The sequence below is a fragment of the Molothrus ater genome, chromosome 22 (genome assembly GCF_012460135.2).
Source record: "Molothrus ater isolate BHLD 08-10-18 breed brown headed cowbird chromosome 22, BPBGC_Mater_1.1, whole genome shotgun sequence".
Classification (NCBI taxonomy): Eukaryota; Metazoa; Chordata; class Aves; order Passeriformes; family Icteridae; genus Molothrus; species Molothrus ater.
In genome coordinates, this window is record NC_050499.2 from 4855429 (window position 1) to 4883229 (window position 27801).

At 46.0% G+C, this 27801-nt stretch overlaps 1 protein-coding gene across 2 annotated transcripts in view; it reads right to left on the reverse strand.

Annotated features, from left to right (window-relative positions):
• UBASH3B (ubiquitin associated and SH3 domain containing B) overlaps positions 1-14218 on the reverse strand; it is an 81407-nt gene extending 67189 nt beyond the window's left edge. The window contains exon 1 of one of the 2 annotated variants that reach the window (XM_036397320.2): positions 13933-14218. In XM_036397320.2, coding sequence (XP_036253213.1) covers positions 13933-14075 — 143 coding nt within the window. In that variant the 5' untranslated portion in view covers positions 14076-14218. The remainder of the gene's footprint in view (positions 1-13932) is intronic. The other variant, XM_036397321.2, reaches the window with a different exon arrangement.
• Positions 14219-27801: the final 13583 nt, after the last annotated feature.

Sequence of the window (27801 nt, forward strand, 5' to 3'; positions counted from 1 at the left end):
GGGAGTTAAATCCTCTCTGTGAGCAGCTTTGGGGCAGGAAGATGGGGAAGACGCACTGATCCCCAAAATCAGGAGCTTGTAGGGAGTTAAATCCTCTCTGTGATAGCTTTGGGGCAGGAAGATGGGGAAGATGGGGAAATTGCATTGATCCCCAAAGTCAGGGAGTTAAATCCTCTCTGTGATAGCTTCTTTGGGAAGCTGGGGTGGTGAAATTAAGAATCCTATAAAGGCTGACCTTTCCATGCAAGTAGAGAATTTTATCTCTGGGGGAAAGCAGGCAATACCAGGGGGGAGCAGGTTGTTCTCCCCCTGCCAATCACACTCTTTTCACCAGATCTAAGCAACACTTTAAAATCCCCCCTTAGAGCTGGGTTCAGGTTGGTGTGAGGGGTTCTGATTGTGCAGAGCCCCACCCAGACCTCATCAGAGATGAACTGATGGCTGGACAGGACAAGGGATGGGTCTGGAAGGAGCATCAGCTGTCCTGTGCCATCACCCACTGTGGGGGCCCTTCCTGCCTCACCCTCTGCTCTGCTTGGCTGATGTGCCTGAGACTCAAATAATCAGGGTTCCCATGGATCCAGCTGCCTGGAAAAGGAGGATTCTGTCCTTGGAAAAACAGGATTATGAGCCTGGAAAGCAGGATTATGTGCCTGGAAAAGCAGGATTATGAGCCTGAAAAAGCAGGATTCTGTCCTTGGAAAAGCAGGATTATGAGCCTGGAAAGGAGGATTATGAGCCTGGAAAAGCAGGATTCTGTCCTTGGAAAAGCAGGATTATGAGCCCAGAAAAGGAGGATTATAAACTGGAAAAGCAGGATTATGTGCCTGGAAAAGCAGGATTTTGTGCCCCAGCTCCGAGCAGGAAGCTGGAGTCATTATTTATAAAATACTCCATTTCCCCAACACATAAATGTGCTGTGAAACACCTGAGGTTTGTATTTTCCCTCCCGGAGGCTTTGGTGCTGACTCGTTTTATGCTCAGGCTGTTTTTGCACTCCCTGAGTGGTATAAAATACCCATTTCTCTCAAGGAAGCTTTGCCAGCAGTGGAAGTTGGGTTATTTCTGGGGAAGATGCTCAGCTGCTGTGTGTTATTATTGCTCCAACAAAGGCAATGCTGCTGGGCTGATTTGCACTCCTGGAAGGCTCTGCCCCTCAGAACATGAATGCATTTATGATGCAGCTATGAAGGGACTGTGAAAGGAACAGAAATGTGATTTGGAAGGTGCAGCTGTAAACTCCATTTGCTGCCAGGCTTGCTCCTGTTGCCCATGTGAGTAAGAACCAGCTCCAAGTCTGGGTTAGCTGGGGATTTCTCTGAATGGAGCCTGGGAGAACTGGCTCATCCCTGGCTAATTTATTGTGAGCTGACACTTCCTGGGGCCCGGCAGGCTCCTCTCAGGAGGAACCATCGATTGTGAGGCAGAAATCCAATATCATTGTGGAAGAAGGGAGCAGGACACCATTGACACCGCTCAGAGCTGCAGCTCTGGAGAGCCCTTTGTCCCCAGTGGGTGGCAAATGTTAATTCAGGTGCCCTCTCTGGCATCAGGGGCCACCATGCATTGTCTCAAGATGCGTTTTTCTCTCTGGAAAATGGGAGTGGTGTTTATCTGGGAGTAGCTGCTCCTCATGCAGCTGTGGATTTACCCAGCAATGGAACTCACTGGGGAAAACAGGGATTTTGGGAGGCAGTGCTGGGATCAGGGCCTGGCTTCTCCCTTCCTTCTCCCCATCCTCCCCTCCAGGGGCTCTTTCTGGCTCCTTTCAGTGTCAGCTCCTGGAGCAGGGAGGATGTTTACCTTTCCTCCTTATGGTACAGAAAAATCAGATTTCTGCCCACAGGGGGAAACGAGCACAGGGGTTTCACCTCAGCTTGAAATTTGCATCACGAAAGTGCAAAACCGGGGTGAAATGGGGAACAGCTCAGAAGGAAAACAGCACAACCTCATCTGTTTCAGCTCTTCCCAGTGCCATTTAATGCCTGGAAATGTTTGGGGCATCTTGGTCTCAGCCATCCCAGTGTGTGCCCATCCCATTGATGGGATGAGTTGTGGAGGAACTCGCTGGGTTTCATTGAGCACAGGGGAAGGAAAACAGTCATTTTGACACATCAGGGGATGAGAAACCTCCCTCCAACACCCCCAGATCTACACTGGCAAGTGATGTCACAGTCAGCAGCCCCAAGTGATTAATTCTGCACAGTCATGGGGAGCAGAGCACCACCAGAGCTCCATGGAAGGGTGAAAAGCGGCACTTGCCTCGTGTGTAATGGTGCAGGGGTGATGGGTGGGAGTGAAACACAGTTGAATCCTCTCTCCCTGCCAGGCTGTGGGTGTCTGTCGGAGTTCCCAGTCTCTGGGTTCGGCACAGAGGGCAGACACCCCAAGGTTTGCTCAGCCCCAGCATTCCCAAGGTGTTCTGCTGGCAGGGATTGGCCTGCAAGGAGCTGCCAGTGCCACAGCTCAGCCCCCAGGGCACAGATTTGGTGTCTGGGGAATGCACAGACATCAAACACATCTCCCCTCCCTCATTCCAGGCTCAATTTATAATTACTGGTTTAAATTTTATTCCGATCCTGACCACACCTGGCAGATTATTGCCATCCCTGCACATGCAGCTCTGGTTTTTTGGGAATCTTTGTGGGAAATGGGAATTCTGAGGCTTCCCAGGGAATGGAGGAGCACTCCTGCTCCCGGGGGTGTGAGGTTGGTGTCCCTAAGCTCTGTACCACGAGTTGTGGGTGCTCAGGAGCACCTCAAGCCCCACCTTTTGCTGCTGGGACTTGCTAAACTTCAGGGGAAATGTTAAGAGTGGCTTTGAAGGGACAGCACCTGATGAACACAGACAAGAGGTCAAGGGCTCTCAAACACTGTTTCTGCAGGCTCTCAGCTGCTTTCTTGTGGCAATTCCAGCAATTCCCTCAATTTCTCACTGGTTTTTTTTCCCCTCCACTTTTCTGATGTCCAGCTTCAGCCTTTGTGCAACACCAGGCACCACAGAACGTGGTGGGGACAGAAAAACCCAGGACTCTTTTTTCTTTTTCTTTCCTTTTCTTTTTCTTTTTCTTTTTCTTTTTCTTTTTCTTTTTCTTTTTCTTTTTCTTTTTTTCTTTTTCTTTTCTTTTTCTTTTTCTTTTTCTTTTTCTTTTTCTTTTTCTTTTTCTTTTTCCTTTTTCTTTTTCTGTGTTTCTAGAGGGGTTTGATGCCTTGAGAAGGCTGCCCTAGAACAGAGGCTGGACAGAGTTACAGAATAAAGCAGGGATTTATTCAAAGGCCTCCATGGATGCACCTTGGGCAGCACAAGAGCCCAGCCAGGGCTGCACCTAAGGTGAACCAAAATGGCCCCAAAATGAACCCAAGATGACCCAAAATGGTCCCAAAATGAACCCAAGATGAACCAAAATGGTCCCAAAATGAACCCAAGAGGAACCCAAATGGTCCCAAAATGAACCCAAGATGAACCCAAATGGTCCCAAATGCACGAGCGCTCCCGGGGTCTCTCCCTTGGATCAGTTCTGCTCCATTTGCATCTTGCAGTTCATTGTCCCATCCCAGCTTTAGCCCATGCAGTCCCATCCTTGTTTTTCTCTCTCCAGCCCACGGTGTTTGTGCTCCTGGGCTGAGATTTGGATCATTTGTCCTTGGTGCCCAGCTGGAGCAGGAATTGTTTTGTCTCCCTGCTCTGTGCCCAGAGCTCAGCATCCCCTGATGTGAACCCAGACCCACACACTAAAGCAGCACAGAATGTGAAAAATATAAAAGCTAAACCTGAGGCAGCAGGCTGAGGGAGCCCTGGCGTGGCAGTGCAGCCCATTGTGGAGCACAAAGGCTGCAGAGAGCCTTGGAGCTGGAATCCAAATCTCTGTCAGCTGCTGAGGCACAGCTCCTTTGATGACTCTGCTTGTTGGGGATAATTAGGCTGGTGCACACAGACACACACACGGATGTCTCTATTCTTCCTGCAGTTGCACTGCACATGCTGTGCATCCATGATGAGCTCTTAGTTAAAACCCAGGGCAGTGTTGTCAACTCTGAGAGCCCAAATTCAGTTTCAAAAGTGACTTAAGAACACTAAAGTGTCCTCAGGAGCCAGCAGAGTTAGCAGTTGATACAGCTGATATTTAAAAGCACCATGGTTTTTGAAATTTTCTTTCTTTCTTTCTTTCTTTCTTTCTTTCTTTCTTTCTTTCTTTCTTTCTTTCTTTCTTTCTTTCTTTCTTTCTTTCTTTCTTTCTTTCTTTCTTTCTTTCTTTCTTTCTTTCTTTCTTTCTTTCTTTCTTTCTTTCTTTCTTTCTTTCTTTCTTTCTTTCTTTCTTTCTTTCTTTCTTTCTTTCTTTCTTTCTTTCTTTCTTTCTTTCTTTCTTTCTTTCTTTCTTTCTTTTTCTTCTTTCTTTCTTTCTTTCCCTCTTCCTTTCCTTTCCTTTCCTTTCCTTTCCTTTCCTTTCCTTTCCTTTCCTTTCCTTTCCTTTCCTTTCCTTTCCTTTCCTTTCCTTTCCTTTCCTTTCCTTTCCTTTCCTTTCCTTTCCTTTCCTTTCCTTTCCTTTCCTTTCCTTTCCTTTCCTTTCCTTTCCTTTCCTTTCCTTCCTTTCCTTTCCTTTCCTTTCCTTTCCTTTAATTCCCCCCTGACTTCTGCCCCTCTCAGGGGCTTGCAGCACAGGCTGCTCCATAGGAAAGTGGCACCAATAATCCAGGGATGAACTTCCAGAGGGCTTTACAAGAGGCAGAATTCTGCAGGAAACAGCCCAACACGCTGCCACTGCCCAAGGGGGGAAGGAAAATCAGCATTTAATGCCAACAAGGCTCCATTCAAACATGCTGGATACCTGAAATCCCTGACCTGAAATCCAGGACTTCTCCCTGCCACTCTTTGTCTTGAGAATCTCACCAGTGCATTTGAGCTGGCTCCTGACAGTGCTATCAGGTCTGGAGATAGGTGAAGAGAAAGAAAAAGGGATAAAAAAAGAGATAACACTGATATCTGCATCCCTCTAAGCTGATAGGAAGCTTGAAAGGGAATTGCATCCTAAGGATCAAGTTTTAAACTGCCTGGGGCTTTGGCATGGAAGGCTCAGAGCAATTTTTCAGGCTCCCTCAGTGACATGTGAGGTCTGGGGTGCACTTTCTGAGCTCCTTCCTGGAGCAGAGGGCAGGATCAAGTTCAGGACCTTGGCTCCGAGACAAGGAAATCATCAGAGGGCCGGAAGCCCAAGGAAATGTTTTCTTGTCACCGTGTAATTTTAATACCAAAACAAACCAAGTGCTCAGGGAGCAGGAAATGCTCTGACATCTCTGTCAGCCTTTGCCAAAGTCAGACAGCCTTGAAAAGCTCATCTCAGCAATGCAGGGAATGCTGGCTGAGCCAGGACCTCTCTGCACATGGTGATGCTGCTCCCACACCCAAACGCCGGGTCCCAGTGAACTGTGGGGCGTGCAGGCACTACAGAGGAGTTTGCTCCTTGTTTTCCTCCCTGAACACACCCAGGAGCTCCTTCTCTGCAAGTCCTGCAGGGGCTCCCTGGCCTTGGCTGAGCACTCTTTGTGCAGGGGTGGCACACACATCTTTTATGGAAAATCCTTTCCTTAGGATTTTTTTCCTCCTGAGAAGCTGAGAGGCCTCAGGAACAAAATGCAACCAATGGTTATCTGCTGCTGTGGAATGCAACAGGTGCATCTGGGATTGGGCTCATGTGGATGTTTCTAATTAATGGCCAATCACAGCCCAGCTGGCTCGGACTCTCTGTCTGAGCCACAAGCCTTTGTTATCATTCTTTGCTATTCTATTCTTAGCCAGCCTTCTGATGAAACCCTTTCTTCTATTCTTTTAGTATAGTTTTAATATAATATATATATATATATCATAAAAGAATAAATCAGCCTTGTGAAACATGGAGTCAGATCCTCCTCTCTTCCCTCATCCTCAGACCCCTGTGAACACCATCACACAGGGGTGCTCTGTCCTTAACCTCTTTCCTCAGAAACCTTTTCCCTGTGGATATCAGCCCCGAATATCTGATTGTTCCAGGGCTCCCAGCCATCAGGTTTGATTAATGGCACTTCTGTGTCCCTTGGATTAATGGCACTTCTGTGTCCAGCATCCTGAATCACTGAGGAGGTAGCACCAAGCCCTGCTGCTGCCATCATCATTTTACAGAGTGATCTTATCACAGAAATGCCTCCTTTGATAAGAGGTTTCCCTTCCTCTGAAAATGTTGTACCATGTCATGGAAATAGTTGCTGTATTAAGTCTTGTCATGAATGAACTGAAACTCCACAGACTCAGGTGCAAGTCTCAGCCTAACTGTGGGTTTGATATCTGAGCTTCTCTGTGCCTCAGTTTTCAGATTATAGAGTGGAAATAAAGAGCCCTCTGTGGTTTATCACCTGAGATCTCCAAAGTAAGGAACTGTCCCATGGAGAGCCCCCCAACCCAAACACACTGGAGCCACTGGCCCCGAACAACCTGAATCCTGCAGGAATCATCTCAGTCCCACAGCAGAATTCTGCACTAAAGCCAATAGAAAAAAATAAAAATAAAATAAAATCCATGTGGAGAGCAGCCCCGGACCGAGTCCCACATGGATGTTTCTGCAGCTCCCCCGAGCACCTCCCTGGCAGCTGCTGCCTTATCTCCCTGGCCCTGTCCTGCAGACCTGTTGGATCCCCTCCAGCACCGATGGACAGAACCGTTCAGGGCTGACCCAGGAACTGCAAAACACAGCCCAGAGCAGCTCAGTGCTCAGCCTGCTCCAGTCCCATCCCCTAAACCCCCACGTGGGCACAGAGCTGAGTCACTTGTGCAAGCGACTTCCAGAGCAGCACCTCCAGAGCTCTCCATGTCACCTTCACATTCTCTGAAAAATCCCATCTTTGCCCAGGATTTTCTCCTGGGAAGCTGAGAAGCCTCAGAGAGAAAGGAAAACAACAATTATCTGATTTGCCTCTCCTGTGTTTTGCTGCTTTGGAATGTGGTGTGGACATTGTCTACCCAACAGGTGATTGTTTCATTTGGTTTCATGTGAATTGTTTCATTTGGTTTGGTGATCGTTTGGTGATCATTTCATTTGCATTTGGTGATTGTTTCATTTGGTTTCATGTGAATTGTTTTGAGTCATTGGCCAATCATGGCCAAGCTGTGTCAGACTCTGAAGAGAGAGTCAGGAGTTTTCGTTAATATCTTTTAGCCTTCTGTCTGTATCCTTGCTCTGTTCTTTAGAATAGTTTTAGTACAGCATTCTTTAATATCATGTAGATCATAAAATAACAAATTAGCCCTCTGGGAACATGGAGTCAGAGTCATCATTCCTCCCTGCCAGGGGGGTCTCTGAAAATCCCACATTCCCCCTGTCACCACTTGGAAACAGCTCACAGACCCTTCCTGGGAACCCTGTGCTCACAAACACCCATGGGCAGGGCTGGAAATGGAAGAACTTTGCTCAGATGGCTCCATCCAAGCCCCAGACTCCCTGTCCCGAGCGCTCAGCACAGACAGAGCTTTAGGGGAAGCTTTTCCCCGAGCCCTTGTGGCTAAAACACCTGGATTTTCCATCCAGGATTTCCTCCAGGGCTGCTAAACTTGGAAATCCCCTCCAATGGAGCCTCCCAAGCTGCTGCTTCCAGCAACATTTCTGTCCATCAGCTCCTTCCCTTGGGATGGGGTTTCCCTCCACGCCCTGGGCCAGCACCAGGCACTGGGAATCAGGAAAATATATTCAAATTTGTTTCGCCAAAAAATCCTGGGAATCAGGAAAATCCTTCAAATTCGTTTCCCAGAAAAATCCTGGGAATGAGGAAAATCCTTCACCTTTGTTTCCTAGAAAAATCCTGGGAATCAGGAAAATCCTTCACCTTTGTTTCCTAGAAAAATCCTGGGAATCAGGAAAATATTTCACATTTGTTTCCCAGAAAAATACTTTAAATTTGTTTCCAGAAAAATCCTAGGAATCAGGAAAATCCTTCAAATGCTTGGGCTCAAGTGGGGTTTGGGGCTGGTTTTGGGCTGGATCTCTGCACAGGATGAATTCCAGCCAGGAATATTTGCAGCAAACAAACACCCTGAAGGCAAAGCTGGGAAGGGAAGGGAAGGAAACCACTTAAAAACCGAAAATTATGAGCAGCACTTCACTTCCACACAGTCATTTCCCAAATCCAGCTCCAGCCTTGCTGTGCTGAAATCCTGTGATGTTGCTAAGTCTGTTACTAAGCAAAACAAGTCTTAGCAGGCTAAAATCCCTTCCAAAAGACCAGAGAACTGAGCTTCATTCCTTCAACAACAATGAAACCTTTAATGCTTGTAAATTCTCCTCCTTTCTGAGGAGGCAAATCCTGCTTTTACCCAGGTCCAGGGGAATTAACTCCTCCTCATGGACACAGTTAAACCCTTTTCCAGGCCCAGACGAGGGGAAGGAAGATCCTTTTAGTTTTGGAAAGCTTCGCCACCTGCGTCATGTCCTCTGCTTATCAGAGGCAGCAGAGTGACAGAAAAAGCAAAATATCTCTAATTTAAGTGTTCTGGTTGTGGGCAGTGATTTACCCAGCCTGAGTAATGGCAGGGACCAGGGAATTATCTTCATTTTCTTAGGCCTGGATCTCTTCTGAAACAGCATCTCAGAGCTGTGCCTTGAGCTCAGACTTGTGTGCAGCAGCTGGAACATCTTGAATTTTATCCATTTATATATCCATGCATTATGTCCATTTATATATCCATTCTGTGAACCCAGAATTAAAAGGAAAAAAAGCAGGATTAATTCTTTTTCCTCATGCTAGAACTTTAACTGGTTTTGAGGACGTTTTGGAGGAGTTTAAAGGCTGACATGAAACTTCTAAAACTTGCAGATCCTGGAGCCACATTGATTTCTGCACCATGCAGGACAAATAAGTTTCAATAATTCAAGTTTGGTCAAAGGTCTTCTTCCATCCTGAATGAAACTGCAGTCCATCACTAATTTTTTTTTTTCAATTTTAGCCTTTTATAGACACATTATGGATTTTTTATAATTGCTTCTACAGGCATAGGAGTTGTAAGTGATCCCCTGTGGTTTTGATGGCCTGTAAATTACTTTGTGCTTTTCTTCTCTCTGCTCTCAGGGTTATGCAGGGATTATAAACAATAGTGAGAGGTGCTGGCAGGCAGATTGGATGACAATTAGGTGGAACCACTGATGGGAAATTCATAACAAGATGATAAATAATATTTTAGGGCAACTGGGAAATATTATTTGTGTGAAATCTGTTTCTGGAAGAATCCTCCTGCTGTGTTTTAGGGCATTGAAGCACTGGGAGTTTGAGTAGGCCTTTGTGTGAACAAGGGTAAAATGTTTTTCTTGGTGCCCAAAGTGCAAAATGGGAATTTTAACCTCACCTTTGCCTTCCTTGCCTGCCACAATCAGAAACTCCTGGGGGTAGGGACACCAGACAGTACGTAATCTAATGGGCTAATTACAAAATAAAATAATAATAATAATAATAATAATAATAATAATAATAATAATAATAATAATAATAATAATAATAATAATGGCTGTGTGCTGGCAGGAGCCAGCAGGGCAGAGCAGCAGCTCCTGGTGATGGTTCAAAGGGATGACACCACTGTGCTTGAGCAGGTGCCATGCTCAGCTAGAACCTTCCAGAAGTGGTTTGAACTTCACCCTGTGATTCAGAGGAGCCCTGAGCTGCAGCTGGTGCTGGGGAGAAGGAAAACAGACAGAGCTGTGCCAAAAAATTCCTCAGAGAGGGGAACGGGGAAAACCCCAAAGGTCTCAGTGTGAGCTGTGGGACGCTGGATCAGTGCAGACCCAAAACTGCAGTCCCAGCTCAGCTCAGAGGGGAAGGACACGTCCTGTGAGGGAGCCTTCACCCCAGTGCCCCATAAACCACCTGTGGGATGGACAAATAAAGGCTTTTTAAGAACCTCTTGCAGTTTGGCACTTGCTACCTGACATCCCCTCTTGGTTCCGGCCTGCCTCAGCCCAATTTCTGCCTTAACTGAGCCCCCAGCCACACCTGGAGATCACATTTAGCCTTTCACCTTCGATTATTTTAAACAATTTCTGCCTTAACTGAGCCCCCAGCCACACCTGGAGATCACATTTAGCCTTTCACCTTCGATTATTTTAACGCCTACAGGGCAAAGCCAGGCGCTGTGAGCTCTGCCCAGGGCCTCACTCCTCAGTGCCCCCCTGGAAATGCAGATTGCAGCCCTGGGACCCTGCCTGAGCTGCCCCTCCCTGTCCCCAGCCAGTGCCCCCAGCTGCACCAGAGAGGCAGGAGGCAGTGCTGGTGTTTGGTGACATGCCTGACAGACTTGTCTGACAACTTGGAGGTTTGTTTTGCATAAGCCACCCAAACAGATGGTCACCACTTTTAAGTACCAGCCTGGCTCGTGCTTGTGTGCACAGAGCTGAATTCCCAATTTCACTGAAATCTCATTTCACTGAATTCCCATCTCACTGAATTCCCATCTCACTGAAATCCCATTTCACTATAATCCCATCTCACTGAATTCCCGTTTCTCTGAATTCCCATCTCACTGAATTCCCGTTTCTCTGAATTCCCGTTTCTCTGAATTCCCATTTCACTGAAATCTCATTTCTCTGAATTCCCATCTCACTGAAATCCCATCTCACTGAATTCCCATCTCACTGAATTCCCTGCTGGAGCTGTGGCTTTGGGGCAGCAAAACAGAGGTGGGAGAGTTTTGGGGGAAAACTCACAAGGGCTTTAAGGCTACTTGTCCCTACCATCTCTGGAGGAAGATGATGATTTTATGTCCCTGGCATCTTGGTATTCTCATTCCCACATCCAGACAAATGCTGAGAGTTAAAAATCATTCTCTGGCCCTTTAGGAAATGTCCTTTTGCCATGCACTCCTCTCTCTCAAGCTCCCAAACCTCCTCCTACCCTTGGTGGCACCACTTGGATTTTAATGGGTTTATTTTCATTTTGCTTCTTGCGTGGATTTTCATGATGAATTATTTGTAGCACTTCCAGCAGGGTGGGACAGGGGCACTCACTGCTCCTTCAGATGGGATGGGTGGTGCCTGTCCCAGCAGAGAGCTGAGCTGTCACACAGGGTCACCCTGAGCTCAGTACAGCTTTACCCACCTGCCCGATTGTATTTCCAATAGGCACTTTTTGCATTTAGGGGTATTTTGCTCATTTTCCTGGCTTGCTCCTTGTGTTTAACCTCCTCTGCTCTGCTGCATTGTCACACAGGGTTATCCTGAGCTCAATATCAATGCAGCTTTTCCCATCTGCCCCACTGTATTTCCAACAGGTACTTTTTGCATGTAGGGATATTTTGCCCATTTTCCTGGCTTGCTGCCTGTGTTTAACCTTCTCTGCTTTGCATGATGAAACAATGAGTGCATTTTAACAAATGCCAGAGCTTTTTTGGGCAGGAATGTGGCCCACAGACACAGCTCCTGAGTCAGGTGAGAGCAGGGCTGCCTGGCAGCCTTGATGGCACTGTTGTGCAGGTAAGAACCACTTTCATTCATAGGATCAAGCTGATTTTTTTTTTTTTTTTAATTCCAGCTCCACTGAAAGATACACATCTTTTTTTTTTTTTTTCCCAACCATCTTTTCTCCCAACCGAGCTAAGCATGAAGTCACCGCTCTGCCCTGCTCTTCATTTGCATTCACTGTGTCTAAAAGCTGTGTGCTGATCTCAGTAGATAACTGACAGCCAGAAGGAGTGCAAAGCAGCACCGTGCAAAACAAAAATAAGATTTCCTGCATGTGCTGGTGGATCCATGCAATCCCACGGATCCACAAGGAACATATGCCCTTAAACTGCATGTGCCTGTCTATATTTTTATATATATATATATATATATATATATATATATATATATATATATATATAAAATCTGTGACAAGACAAGCTGCAAAACCCCGGAGTTCTGATGGGTATCAACAACAAACTGAAAACTTAGGGAGATCAAGGAGCCGTCCCGATCCCCACCGGTTTCATCTGCATCCCAAAGCGAGCGGTCCCTCCTCAGGAGCCGCTGTTCCCTCATTAAGTTGTCATTAGTTTGCTGCCGGATTAATTTAAAGCCTAAGCACACACAGGGCGTGAATCGGGCAAGAAAAACCGAACCGCTTCGGGCTACGGGTGGAAATTAACTTCGGGTGCTCCGCTGCTTTTAGGGTGATTTGTACACGGCTTAAAGCAAATCCCCCGGGTGTCCGAGCTAAAGCGATTTCAGTTGGGGTGGCAAAAACTTCTGGTGCCTCCCTGGCGATCCCAAACTTCAGGACAGGGAACCGGAGTGCCCGGGGCTCCTGCCTGGCCGGGGGAGGCAAGCGGAGCATCCCGAGGGTCCTACAGCATCCCCGGGCCCCGGGAGAGCATTCCCTGCTCCAGGACAGCATCCTCTGCTCCGGGAGAGCATTCCCTGCTCCGGGAGAGCATCCCCTGCTCCAGGACAGCATCCCCTGCTCCGGGAGAGCATTCCCTGCTCCGGGAGAGCATTCCCTGCTCCGGGACAGCATTCCCTGCTCCGGGAGAGCATTCCCTGCTCCGGGAGAGCATTCCCTGCTCCGGGACAGCATTCCCTGCTCCGGGAGAGCATTCCCTGCTCCGGGAGAGCATTCCCTGCTCCGGGACAGCATTCCCTGCTCCGGGAGAGCATTCCCTGCTCCGGGAGAGCATTCCCTGCTCCGGGACAGCATTCCCTGCTCCAGGACAGCATCCCCTGCTCCGGGACAGCATCCTCTGCTCCGGGACAGCATTCCCTGCTCCGGGAGAGCATTCCCTGCTCCGGGACAGCATCCTCTGCTCCGGGACAGCATTCCCTGCTCCGGGACAGCATTCCCTGCTCCAGGAGAGCATTCCCTGCTCCGGTAGAGCATCCTCTGCTCCGGGACAGCATTCCCTGCTCCGGGAGAGCATTCCCTGCTCCGGGACAGCATTCCCAGCCCCAGGAGAGCATTCCCTGCTCCAGGAGAGCATTCCCTGCTCCGGGACAGCATTCCCTGCTCCGGGAGAGCATTCCCTGCCCCGGGACAGCATCCTTTGCTCCGGGAGAGCATTCCCTGCTCCGGGAGAGCATTCCCGGGCCCCGGAGAGCATTCCCAGCCCCAGGAGAGCATTCCCTGCTCCGGGAGAGCATTCCGAGCTGTCCGGGCCGTTCTGAGAGGGCATCCCCAGGCCGTATCGCCCCCAGCCCGGGACAGCATCGCGCTGCATCCCCCCGGTTCTGGGAGCGCATCCGCCGCTGCCGGGAGAGCATTCCCCGCTTCCCTCCGAGAAGGCATCTCCGGGCCGCCTGGGGAGCGCATCCCCTCGCAGCCGGGGAAGCGTCCTCTGGCAGCCGGGAGAGCATCGCCTGCTCCGAGAGCGCATTTCCCTCTCGGGAGAGCATCGCCTGCTCCGGGAGCGCATTTCCCTCTCGAGAGAGCATCCCCTGCTCCGAGAGCGCATTTCCCTCTCGGCAGAGCATCCCCTGCTCCGGCACAGCATCCCCCTGCTCCGGGAGCGCATTTCCCTCTCGGCACAGCATCCCCCTGCTCCGAGAGCGCATTTCCCTCTCGAGAGAGCATCCCCTGCTCCGAGAGCGCATTTCCCTCTCGGCACAGCATCCCCCTGCTCCGGGAGCGCATTTCCCTCTCGGCAGAGCATCCCCTGCTCCGGGAGCGCATTTCCCGCTGTCCGGGCCGCTCTGGCAGAGCATCCCCGTGCTCCGGGAGCACATCCTCCCTCTCCAGGAGTGCATCCCCCCTCTCCGGGAGCGCATCCCCCTCTCCGGCCGAGCATCCCCGCCTCTTCCCGGGCTGGATCCCCGTTTCCCCGGCTCTCCCTCCCCGCGTCCGGCCCCGCTCCGCTGCAGAGCAGCGCAGCCGAGCGGCGCCCGCCGCGTCTCCGCCTCTCCCCTCTCGATGAAACGCGAGAAAAGAGCAGAAAAGCCCCGCGGGGCAGCGACTCACGCCCGTGCTTTGGGGAAGCCCATGGAGAGCAGGATCTCCAGCGAAGAGCCATGTTTGATGGTCCCGGCGCGGTGCTGGCGGCTCCGCCGGGGGATGACTTTGCTGTAGAGCTCCTCCCGGGCGGCCATGGCGAGCTGGGCCATCAGCGCGCTGCCATCGCCGCCCGCGCTCGGCCATGCACGCCAAGGGCTGGGGACAGCGGCGGGGACAGCCACGCACGGCCGGGGAGCCGCGGCGACACCGCCCACGGCCGGCCGGGGGAGGGAGGGGAAGGAGGGAGGGAGGGGAGGGGAAGGGAGGGGAGGGGAGGGAGGGGAGGGATGCGGGGAGCGCAGCCGGGATGCCCCCGCCCCGCCGAGGGTGGGTGGGGGATGCGCGGGAGCGGGCGGGAGAAAGGAAGGTTTCCTGAAATAAAAAAAAAAATAAATTAAAAATTAAATAAAAAAAAAGGAAAAAGAAAGCACGTGCACGCGCGGTTTGGTTTTCTTTTTTTTATTTTTCCCTTTCTTTTTGTTTTTTGGGGTTTTTTTTTTTTTTTTTTTTTTGTTTTGTTTGTTTTGCCTTTACTATGGTCGTTATGTTAATTTATTTATTTATTTTGGGTGCGTTTTTTGGTTCGTTTTGCCTTTATTAGAAATCTGTTAATTATTTATTTGTTTGTTTATTTTTGTTTGCTTTGCCTTTATTGTAATATTTTTTTGCTTTTATTTGTTCATTTATTTATTTATTTTTATTTAGAATTTCTTTTTCTTTCTTTCTTTCTTTCTTTCTTTCTTTCTTTCTTTCTTTCTTTCTTTCTTTCTTTCTTTCTTTCTTTCTTTCTTTCTTTCTTTCTTTCTTTCTTTCTTTTTCTCCCTCTTCCTTTCCTTTCCTTTCCTTTCCTTTCCTTTCCTTTCCTTTCCTTTCCTTTCCTTTCCTTTCCTTTCCTTTCCTTTCCTTTCCTTTCCTTTCCTTTCCTTTCCTTTCCTTTCCTTTCCTTTCCTTTCCTTTCCTTTCCTTTCCTTTCCTTTCCTTTCCTTTCCTTTCCTTTCCTTTCCTTTCCTTTCCTTTCCTTTCCTTTCCTTTCCTTTCCTTTCCCTTCTTTCATTTTTTAGGAAATCCTCTCTGTGATCCCAACCAAACTCCACAAAGGGGGGGGGGGGGGTCAGGCCTCTCCAGGTCTCCCTCTGCCACTTCCACTGTCATGGAAAGGGTTGGGTTGGGATAACCCAAACAGAAATCCCATCCATCCCATCCCATCCCATCCATCCCATCCATCCATCCCATCCCGTCCATCCCATCCATCCATCCCATCCCATCCCATCCATCCATCCCATCCCATCCCATCCCATCCAAACCCATCCCATCCCATCCCATCCCATCCCATCCCATCCCATCCCATCCATCCCATCCCATCCCATCCCATCCCATCCCATCCCATCCCATCCCATCCATCCCATCCCATCCCATCCCATCCCATCCCATCCCATCCCATCCCATCCCATCCCATCCCATCCCATCCCATCCCATCACCTCCCACTGTCCCAGGCTGCTCCAGCCCCAGTGTCCAGCCTGGCCTTGGGCACTGCCAGGGCTCCAGGGGCAGTCCCAGCTGCTCTGGGAATTCCATCCCAGCCCCTGCCCACCCTGCCAGGGAACAATTCCCAATTCCCAATGTCCCATCCATCCCTGCCCTCTGGCACTGGGAGCCATTCCCTGTGTCCTGTCCCTCCATCCTTGTCCCCAGTCCCTCTGCAGCTCTCCTGGAGCCCCTTCAGGCCCTGCCAGGGCTCTGAGCTCTCCCTGGAGCTGCTCCTCTCCCAGCCTGGCTCAGGGGGGCTCCAGCCCTGGATCAGCTCCGTGCTTTTCCCTGGAATGGCTCCAGCAGCTCCACTCAAGGATCTTTGTGCTCACCTGGACGTGGCTCAAGGCAAAACACAGAGCTGTGCTCCAAAATTTTTACCTCATCCTTGTGCTCCCCTCCCTGCAGTTCCTGTGGGCTGGGTGGGACAGATATTCCTGCTTTTCTCCTCATTCTGTTTCAATTCATCCTCCTCATCCTTCTCCTTTTCCTTTTTTTTTAAATTTTTTCCCCTGACTTTCCCTTTTTTCCACTTTTCCTTTCACTTTTAAGGCCAGGCAGAGCAGCCTGAATCCCCAACCCTGCCAGCAAATAAAAACCCATGAAGAGGCATTTTTAAAAATAGTTTATGTCGGGGAAGGAAATCAATACTGGCAATGACAAATCTATCAGTGCAGTTGTTATTATTCCCATTAGGGAAAACCAACAGCCCTTTTCCATTTTGTTGTATCAATGAAGGGGAAAAAATAATTCCCCTCCCAGCTCCCTGCTCGTTCTCCTCCTGTGCCAGGAGATTTTCTGCCTCTTTATCCACAGGAAAAAACCATCCCTGAACTGAGGATCCCATGGAAATTCCAGCTCCAGAAAGACACAGCACAAAAAAAAAAAAAACAAAACCAAACTAAAAAAGTGCCTCTTGTTCCCCTCTTAAAATCACTTTTAACTCCTCTGATGTTGCTGAGGTTCTTTAATTTGCTCTCACTATTAATTGGCAAGGACTTCATTAAAGCCAGAGGGTGAAATGAATTTAGCTGTGGATTTCAGCTGTGAAATCAGGATCAGGCACCCAATCCACTCCAATTTAATTCAGGGGGAGAATTAAGGGCATTAATAACAATATTTTCTGTTCCATTTTAACACAGGAGGAGAATTAAGAGTATTAATAACAATATTTGTGCTCAAATTTGGATTGCTGGAGCCCCCAGAAGGGTTTGGCACCCATGAACTCATTCCAGCCTCGCTGGGAGCACCACGGAGACCCAGGAGGAGAAATAAAAACCCCAAATTAATCCTGATCCCACCTTCCCATCTCCCTGGGGAGAGCAGGGATCTGCAGCCAGCAGAAAATGTTTGGATTTCTCTCCCTGGGCCTCCCTCCTGTGCTCCAGCTGAATTACTCAAGCAGGAAATAACAATAAAAATGAAATTTGCTATGGAGGCAGCTCCCAGGGACTCTGCCCAGATGGGAACAACTTTGCTCTGCCTGTGACAGACCCGCACAATAAATTCAAACAGGAATAAATCCACATTAGGGAAGGTGCAATATTGAACTTGGTTTGGTTGGATGAGCTGCTGCATCAAACAAGAAGGAACAGAAATAGGATTTGTTTTGTTTTGGTTTGGTTTTTTTTTTTAGGTGAGACTGGCTGGAAATTATTTTCCAAGCCTGCCAAGATCACGTCCTTGGAACTTTAATGTCCCTGCATTGGATCTGGCTGGGCTTTTTTACATGGAAACTTTATTTTTTTTAGGAAAAAAAAAAAAGTGTTTCTTTCTACCCCCAGCTATCCAATGTGTGCCTGGAAATAAAGCTGCCACCCACCTTTTTTTTTCTTTTTTTGATTGTAAGCTGAAAATGAAAGCTGTCACAGTGATCAAATAGGGAAAGGGAAGAAAGTAAAAGTAGAAAGCCAAATTTAAAAAAAAAAAAGGAGAACACCCAGAAAAATGTGTTGCAGCCTCTAAAATTAACAATAATTGCAGCAAAATAATCAAAATATACAAAATGATTTGGCTTTGTATGAAAGCTGTGATATTCAGTTTATTTAAAATGCTGTCAGATTTTCACAGAGAACGTTTCTGGTTTGGTTTTTAATTTATTTTTGTTTTCACATGGCCTTGTGTTGCTGGCCTGATCCCAGATATTTCTATTTGTGTTCACTTATTGCTGCTCACCATTCTCCTGTTTAGGAAAACAACTTTTGGGTGCCCAAAGCAACAAAAAGAGCACAAATTCCTGCCCCAAGAGCCTTGGCTGTGTCCTCTAGGAATTCCTAAATTTTCCTGGGTGAACTCCAATTCTAATCCCTTTACCTACAGGAAAATGCATTTTTGGGGGATTATTTTTATTATTATTTTTATATAATTGTATTTATTTACTTTATTATTTATATTCATAATATATAAATATAAAATATAAAAATAATATATGATATAGGATATATGATATATGATATATGATATATGATATATGATATATAATATATAATATATAATACATTATAAATTATATATTATAAATTATATATTATACATTATATATTATACATTATATATTATACATTATATATTATATTATACTATATACTATATTATATATTGTATATTTTATATTGTATATTTTATATTGTATTATATATTTATATTTATATTTTACTTATTATTTTTATTATTTTAGGGGATTTTTTAATTATTGTTTTTTTTTAATTTCTCTTTCTGGGGTGAAGGCAGAATTGAGGGGGGAGAGTTTTAAAAAGCCAGGGAGGGGGGATTTCCATAGGAAGAGCTCAGGTTTCTGAGGAATTTGAGCCAAATTTAGGGGGTTTTTAGCCAAATTTAGGGGGGTTTTTAGCCAAATTTTAGGGATTTTTTGAGCCAAATTTAGTTTATTTTTTTTTCCCAGCCTGATGCTCCCTCCTGGTGCTGCCATGGGAATGCTTTGCCCCCTAACAATGGGAATATTCTGGAATAAAGAACTCAGCAGCAGGAAATGGAGCAGGGCCTTTGCTTTTCCCCTTATCCCAAATCCATCCTTGGCAAATCCACCCTCATGTTTTGATTTCCCTGCCCAAAGCAGCTAAAGAATCAAAAATAAATTGAAAGCCAAACTCAACCCACCTCAGCAGTTCCCCTCCCCTCTCACCTCATTTTATTTTTTAATTTTTTAATTTTTTTCCCCCCTCTCTCCTGAGTTTCCAAGTGCCAGGGAAAGCTGATTTATGGCTGAGGAAAATCAACAGCTGCCTCACACTCGCTTCAAACCAGCACCAAAACAGAAGGGAAATTATGATTTCATTGTTATTTAGGAGTTTTTTGTGAAGCTGAGAGCAGAAAAAAAAAACAAAACTGCAAACTCCAGCTCATTTTCTGTGCTGTGGGTGCTGAGCTTTGGTGCAAGTGGAAGAACAACATTCCTGAGAGCAGCCTTGAGGAATGAATCCCCTTTGTCCGGCTTTGGTACCTGTTGGGGCTGGATGTGGGGCTGGAATTCATTTACTCCCACAGGGAAAATTCCCTTCCTTCCCTCCCGTCTGCCGAGCTGCTCCCTCCTCTCTGCTCTGCAAGATTTGGGTCCCCAGAATGTTGAAAACCAGCAGGAGCAGCTGGGTAATGGAGCAGAGGGATGGGAAAGGAGAATTCTCCCCCCGTTTCTCCCCCTGCCACGAGGTTTGGGCTCTGGCAGAGTTATCAGAGCTTCAGCACTGAGGAATTTTTAATCCATCTCCAGCTTTTATTTTATTTTATTTTATTTTATTTTATTTTATTTTATTTTATTTTATTTTATTTTATTTTATTTTATTTTATTTTATTTTTGGATCTGGGACTCGAAACTCAGCTGCAGAGGTGGAATTGTGGGGTGAAAAAAGCACCACGAGCTGCATTAGAAGGGCAGCGAGAATTTGCTTTTCTAGCTTCGATTTTGGAGTGTGTTTTCCTCATTGAAATGAAAAGAAAAATATCCACTTTAATTTCATCAATTATATATATTATATAATATATAATTCCTTCATTTGGGCTTCGAGTTATGGAGCTGAGCAGGAATAAGTCAAGAGGCAAAATTTCCTTCGGATATTTCAGGGTAGGACAGGACAGGTGTAGAAAATCAAAGAGAAATAAAGGAGAAACAAAAGGGAAAGAAGAGAATACATTAATTTTCAAAGATTCAAAGAGAATACATTAATTTTGTTGCTGGGCACTGATTCAGCCCAGAGCTGGGCTCTGAGCGTGGCCAGGGCAGGATTTGCCTTTCTTGGTCATTAAAAACCAAGCAAGCCATGGAGAGCGGCTTTGCAAAGTGAGGCTTTACCCTCTCCTAACCAGGCAGGGCTGGGGTTTTTTCACCTACCTAGAAAAGAGTTTAATTCAGCAAATCTTTATTTTATTTTCTCCTGCCTGGCCCAGCAGCTGGGGGAGCTCTGGGCAGTGAGCTGGGACAAGGTGAGATTCAGCTAAAACCACAGGTAAATTAAAATATTGGTGTAAAACCCACTTTTATTGGTGTAAACCCCACTTTTATTGGTATAAAAATCCATTTTTATTGGTATAAAAACCACTTTTATTGGTATAAAAACCATTTTTTTCAGGGCTGGGCTGCTCCCTCTGCTAGAAGGAGAAAAGTTGAGTAAATGAATGATTAAAAAAGCCCCAACTTGCAGCCCATGTGCAAGAAACATCCAGACCCTTGGCTGTGTTATCTCCTGGATCCCCTGGCTGTCCCTGGTGTGAACCCAGTTTATTTCCACCCTCATTTATTTGCTGGGGACTGAGCCAAGAAATAACGTGGTACAACAGAGAGCTGCTGGGATTTCCCCAACTCCCCCACACAGAGAAATGTGCTGAGCTGCAGGAGGTTGTACAAAGTCTGCAAATCTCTTTTCTTTTGGGGCTTTTGCTTTCATTGGAATTATTTATTTTATTTTATTTTATTTTATTTTACTTTATTTTATTTTACTTTATTTTATTTTATTTTATTTTATTTTATTTTATTTTATTTTATTTTACTTTATTTTGTTGGCGTTTTTTTTTCCCTAGCTGCATTCCTGGGCCCTCATTGGATTCCCTGGAGGAAAAAAAAAATTGCTTTTGTTGAACAGAATATTGGAAATATTGGAAAAGAAGGGGATGGGGTGTTTGTGGTCATTTGAAATCGCCCTGATTCTTTGGTACAGTTGGTTGAAATTAATTGTAGAACTGGAATTGAAATTGTAGAACTGTTTGGAATAATATAAGAATATTATATGAGGATATTGAAATAATATGAGGGTTGATTTGATTTGATCTCAAAGACAGGCAGGAACCAGCCCGAATCAATGGGGTGATGCTTTGATTCCTTTCCTCATTTTTCTTTTGTTATTTTTGCAGTTTAACTTTCCTCTCTTTGTGCATAACAGCAGCCTTTGAGAGGAGGAGAGCCTGGAAGTGCCTCTGTGAAAATGCTCAGCCAAGTTTCACAAAGTTCATTGAAAGAGAAATAATAAAGCAGCACATGGCAGAGAGGAGCAAAATTTGAAAAGGAAATATTTCTAATGTAATCATCAAACAGGCTTAGAGACATAGGAGGCAGATTTTTAATGTTTGTGATAAGATTTTTATCTGGAAAACATCACTTTAGCAATGATTAGAGAAGAGGATTATTTCCCATGTACGTGTGTGTCCATTATAAACACATTTCTGTAGCTGGAGAGGAACTTAAAGCTGCAATTTCAATATGAATGAGCATCATCCAACATCCTGCTCCTGCTGGAAGTGTCTGCAATTTATTTCATATTTAAATCTTCATTAGATGAGTGGCTAAAAGAGAGGCTGCTCTGTGTAAATTAAATTCCCCCGTCTGTGGCTCCATGTGTAACTCTTTGCAATCATTTACTCAAATGTTACATTCATCCTTTGGAGCATAAATTTCCATAGAACTTTGATTTCAGCTGCTTCTCTCTTTATGTGAGTGCTGCAGAGAATTAAATACTCTCAGTCCAAACTCTGATCTGGATTGATAATATTTAGCATAAACCTTGCTCTTGTCATCTGGTAAAAAGAAAAAAAAAAAAAAAGAAAGAATAAATCAGATTTCCTGATTAAGACAGTCCCAAAAGTGCACACATATGTTTAATTTTACTACTCAGAGTATCCTTGTTGTATTCCCAGCAAGGAAATGATTCCCTGGACCTGCTGGGCTGGGGCCCAAGGTAAGACTTGATGCTTTTCCCAAGACATCCCATCCAAAATAAATTTGTCAGTGCTCTGCAGCCCTGGCCTGGAGTCCCTTGCAGTTGTTTCCCCTGCTTGTGTTTCGTGCGAGGATTCTCAGGGATAAACAAAACGAGGGAGGCAAACAAGGGAAGGGAAGAGTTGCTGTTTGCAGATCTCTGCCCATCTGTTTCTCATTCTGCCTGGCTCTGGGGAGCGTTTCCACGCTCTGCTCATCCCAGCTCAGAGAGCCCAGCCCGGGGAACCTGGGGCTCCCTCCTCTGAGCTCAGCCCTGCAGGCACCTGGGGGTGGCAGGGGTGCCTTGAGGAGGCCGCCCTAGAGCAGGGACTGGGCTGGGGGAGAAACCTTCCTATTTTAAATAGAATGGAAGTACTGGTTCCTCTGGGTCTGCATTGAAGGCACTTGGATGATAATTCATGTTCAGACTCAGGTGTTTCTTATTGTTATCAGTGAAACAGCCTCACAACCGTGAGTTCTGCAGACTGTCATTAGAAGGCACAAAATGGCCACAATCTCTTGTTCCAAGGTCTTTTAAGACTAAACCATCCAATTAAGAGCTGACACCTGGATTATTTCCCTTTTAACCCAATAACTGATCCCACAGAGCTGCAATGGGGACTTTTCTGCCCAATTACAAAATGCCACCCAAACCCAGGAAGAAGCAGCATGAAGGAGAAACCCAGGACAGCAGCCTGTGCCCTCCATCTTGCTGCCATCCACAGCACACTAAAAATCCCAAAAACTAAACTGGGAGAATGAGTCAGGCTGGGGAACCATTGATTTCTCTGGGTCTGGACTGAAGGCACTTGAGGCAGTGGCTCATGTTCAGACTCAGGTGTTTATTTATTATTTTTTATCACTAAAACAGCCTCACAACCGTGAGTTCTGCAGCAAGGCACAAAATGGCAACAATCTCCTGTTCCAAGGTCTTTTAAGTCTAAACCATCCAATTAAGAACTGGCACCTGGATTATTTTCCCTTTAACCCAATAACTGATCCAAATGTGGACTTTCCTGCCCAATTACCAAATGCCACCCAAACCCAAGAAAAAGGAAGAAGAAAAAAAACCCAGGACAGCACCCTGTGCCCTCCATCTTGCTTCCATCCACAACACACTAAAAACCCCAAAATCTAAACAGGCAGAATGAGTCAGGTCTGGATTGAAGGCACTTGAGGCAGTGGTTCATGTTCAGACTCAGGTGTTTATTTATTATTTCTTATCAGTGAAACATTCTCACAACCATGAGTTCTGCAGCAAGGCACAAAATGGCCACAATCTCCTGTTCCAAGGTCTTTTAAAGCCAAACCATCCAATTAAGAGCTGACACTTGGATTATTTCAGGGACACTGTGACAAAAAGCAGCTGATGGAATTCTTGAATTGAGAGGAGAAAAAACGTGGACGATTATAAATACACCTTGATGCAGTCCAATTGAACTTAAATCTGGGTTTAAATGACTTTGAACTTAACTTAAACGACTTTGGACTTAAACCTGGGTTTAAATGACAGCCCTTGCTTAAGTCTTTGGAGTGAAATAAATGGGACCAGCATCAGCCCAAGGGGAGGGGGAAGGCTCCACCAGGGAATGCCCCAAACCTTCCCCGCCCCTGGGTTCGAGCACAGCCCCCAAAGCCCAGCCTGGCTCCCGCTGCTCTTTCAGGGCTGGATTTTGGTGTTGCACTTCCCTCTGCTGTTGGCTGCTCACACTGGGTTTCCTCTGCCTCCTTTCCTCCCCACACCCTGCTGAATGCAGCTTGAATTTGCCCTCCCCTGATCCTCCCCTTCCCTAAGATTGTTTTTGGGATAATTGAATAATTCCCCACTTTAACTGAATTTTTTCCCCCCCCTGTTTTTGTGCACTGAGAGAATTCTGCCCAGCTTGGCGACCACAAGAAGAGCAGTTGCCCTGGGATGGTGACTTTTTGACTTTTTGATGAACAAAAGCCCCAGAATTCTCCCCAAAGGGAGAAACCCTGCCTGTCCTTTCCCCTCCAGTCCACGGAGTTTAAACCAGTTCTAAACTCAGGCTCTGTCCCAGAGCCATTGAACCCAAAGCAGGGTTGGATTCCCTGATTTTCTTTAGGAGTGCTGAGTTTTCCCATCAGCTGTCGTGTCCCAAGCCCTGGTTTCTAATTCTTTTTGTAAAGAATGCTCTGGGATGGTGGGGTTGGGAATTACAGAGCAATTGGCAGTGGGATTTCAGCTGAGCTTCACCCTCCAGGTGTTTTCTAGGAAGGTTTTGAGAAAGGACCATCCCAGCGTGTCAGGAACCTCGAGTTTCTCTTTGGGAGCTCAGTGGAAGCTTCTCTGTAATTCTTAAACATTTCTAAGGCCTTTTCCCCGCTCAGGGCCAGGTGAAAGCAGCGACAGGAGCACCTGGAGAGCTTTTTAAATCACAATGTGGCTTTTTTGCCCCATCTAGTGGGTACAAAATGTACTGAGCCTGGAGCTGGCTGTATTTTAATCCCAACACTGAGTTTTTTCCCCAAAGCAGCTCTCAGGCCCTGATTTCTCTTTTGTTTTGTGGCTCTTTTGGGCAATAATTGTGGGTGGGAGATGCACAGAGAGAGGTGGATCTCAGGATAACTCAATCATTACAAATTGAGAGAAGCGAACAGGGCACATTTACCCCAAGAAGAGCAGCTCAGAAAAGGCCAGGATTTTCTAGGTGAGGGCTTGGGGATAAAGGTGTTCAAAACCAACCTTGTCCAGCTCCATCTCTGCAGTGCCTGGGGTGGAGAGCAGCATCAGCTGAGAGCTGAGCACAGGGAATTTTGGGTTTCACGAGGCCCTGAGGAACAAACAGCCTTTAAACCCTTCCTCATGGATGCTGTAGATCCCTAATTCTCGATTTTATCCTTGCAAATTAATGTGAGGAGGGGACAGCAGCAATTACAGTGGTAGGGTGGGAAAAAAACTTTCCAGCTTCTCTTGAAATATCTGATTTTTAAATTTATGTATTTATTTAATATCAATTTATTTATAATTAAATTTAATAATAGTAACTAATTAATTATAATCATTATATGATATAATAATTATAATTATATAACATTATATAACATATATTATCTAATATATAATATATATTATATACTCATATATTATATACTCATATATTATATTAATACATTATATAATGATATATCAATATATATTATATAATGATATAATATATGTTAATATATTATATAATTATATAACACATTACTATAATTAATATTAATAATTAATTAATATTAATAAGATCTAATTAAATAATTAAATTATTTATTAATTAAATTAATATATATTTATTGAGACAAATGTTAATGAATAAATATTATTTAATAAATAATAATAAAATAAGTAATGTATTAATTAAATGGATAAATTAATATAAATTTATTTATTTAATATTCCCTGGATTTCCTTTCAGGTGACAATTTCTGTTTTCAGCTGTTTTTTTCTGCCTGAGAAAATCCCTGGAGTCAAGGGCTGGAAAGACACAGCACGGGAGGACATCTCTGTACATATCCCATTCCTTCCATTTATTTCCCTCATAATTGGGTAATTATTACCCAAATAATTGGGTAATTCTCCCATAACCAAGAAAATTCCCCAATTATTTTCCTGTGCTGCAAGTTTGAGATAAGAAGGAAAATTTTGTCGTCTCCTGAGATTTTTGAGCAGTAGCTGCTGGGCTGTGTGCGTTGGGATGTGTTAATAAACTGTGGGGGGAATTGCAAACCACCCTCTGCTGGAAAAGGTGAGGAGCTCTTCCTGCTGCTGTGTGTTCCTGGCTGGAATTCAAGAATGACAGGTTGCTTAAAAAAAAAAAACAAAACCTAAAAAACCCAAAAAAAATCCCTGTGGTTTTATCACTTTCTTCCAGATGCAGATGTTGAGTCCAAGCTGTGATTTTTCAGGAAACTTTCCCAGGGAAATGAGATTTCCTTGAGCAGAGCAGCTGCTGGCTCAGGGGGCCAAGTTCTCACCTGGGATGTGAAAGGCTCCAGTCTGAGCCTGGCTCAGAAAACAGCACTGAGCCTAAACTTGGGCATTAAACTGAGCCTAAACTTGAGCATTAAATTGAGCCTAAACTTGGCATTTTCACAGAATCCCAGAATGGTTTGGGTGGGAAGGAACCTGAAAGTTCCTCCTGTTCCACTCCAGGGACACCTTCCATTATCCCAGGCTGCTCCAAACCCCTTCAAACTCAGGTTTCCCTCAGTCCCAAGGGAATTCGGCTCCTGTGCTTTGTTCCAGCAGGAATATCCAGCCCAACACCCCTCACAACTCCTTTTGTTCTTCTGGCAAAGTATTTCTCAATGAAAGTTGTAATGTAAAATTCAGCCCAGCTGCTGTGGCTCCTCCAACCCCGACTGGCCTTGCTGGGAGAGGGAAATAAATAAATCCACAGGGAGGAGAGGCTGGGCTGCATTTGGGAGCACTCTGGACTGGGACCAGCTCTCTCATGTTGGTGGGCAATGGGATTCAAGGGATCTGCTGGGATTTTCCAAGGATCTGGAGTGTGTTTTGTCCTTAGTGGAGCTGACAGCAGATAGCACAGGAGGTTGCCATAATAACAACACCACCCTCTCAATTTCATGCTCTGATCAAACAAACAACACTCGAGGGATCCCCTTGGTCAAAGTTCAGCTCCTCACACTCCCAGCCAGCCCTAGGACACAGGGGGAGGTTGGAATATCTGCTTCACTCCTCATCAGGCACAAAATATCCTGTGACCACTGGGGAGCTGCAGCGAAGGTGGGAAAAGGCACAATTCTAAAGCATTGCTCCAAAAAATGAAAAGAGAAGAGGAAATCAATGCTGCTGGCAGTGTCCAGAGGTCTTCCCTTGGCTGCTGTGGGCATTAATTCCCAGATTTTCACAATGCTCCGAGAGGGAGAGATGTGATTAACACGTTAGCAGGGTGCTGGGAGAGAATCTCTCCTGTCTGTCCAAGCAGCTCAGTGGAAACTTGCAGAAAACAACAGAAACAGCAGAAAAAAAAAAAAAATTAAAAAAAAAGAAGAAAATAAAATTCCCTGCCTCAGAGCACGACAGATGGGTCACCTGTGCTGCAGGTCACTCCTCAGAGCTGCTGCCAGCGTGAAGCAGAGTCAGAAATGTCAGTGTGAGGCAGGTGGGAAGCTGCAGTGTGGAAGCACGGAGCTTTTTGGTCGCAAATATTTCGGGTTTTCATGCTGCCAGCCCAGCCCTGCTGTGCCAGGGCTCCTCGTGGGGTACAAGAGCAGGAATTGTTCTGGGGTGTCACCAGCCAGGCCCAGGGACACGGGGCTGGCTCAGATGGAGCTGCAGGTACCTCCGGTGCTCTGGGATTTATTCAAGGTCATCCAAGGAGTTTGTAGCCGAGCCAGGAGCTGCATCCAGCTCTTCCCTAAAGAATAAAGGCTATCTTTCATCTAAATTAAACCCTCACCATTTTCCAGAAGCTTCAGGGCCTCTGTCTAATCTATTCACACAGCATTCATCACCATGGCATCTAGGTGCCACTCTCCTCATCCCTTAACCTTGCCAGAGCCCGTCATGAATATTCCCAGCATCTTTTATGGCTTCCCTAATGAGATGAGCACACTCTTCCACTCTCTGCCTGCACCTCCACTGCCTGATAAACAACCCAGCCGTTAGACCCACAAGAAAAGAAAAAAAAAAATTAAAAAATAAAAAAAAGAGGGTTTCCAATGAGCAAACCTTGCACTTGGCCATGTTTTGGAGTGTCTCTGCTCCCCTCCCCATCAGAAGTTGGGCCTGGCTGGTGACACCCCAGAACAATTCCTGCTCTTGTACCCCACGAGGAGCCCTGGCACAGCAGGGCTGGGGCTGGCAGGATGAAAACCTGAAATATTTGTGCCAAATATTTGTGCCACTCTCCTCATCCCTTAACCTTGCCAGAGCCCGTCATGAATATTCCCAGCATCTTTTATGGCTTCCCTAATGAGATGAGCACACTCTTCCACTCTCTGCCTGCACCTCCACTGCCTGATAAACAACCCAGCCGTTAGACCCACAAAAAAATAAAAAAATAAAAAAATATAAAATAAGAGGGTTTCCAATTAGCAAACCTTGCACTTGGCCGTGTTTTGGAGTGTCTCTGCT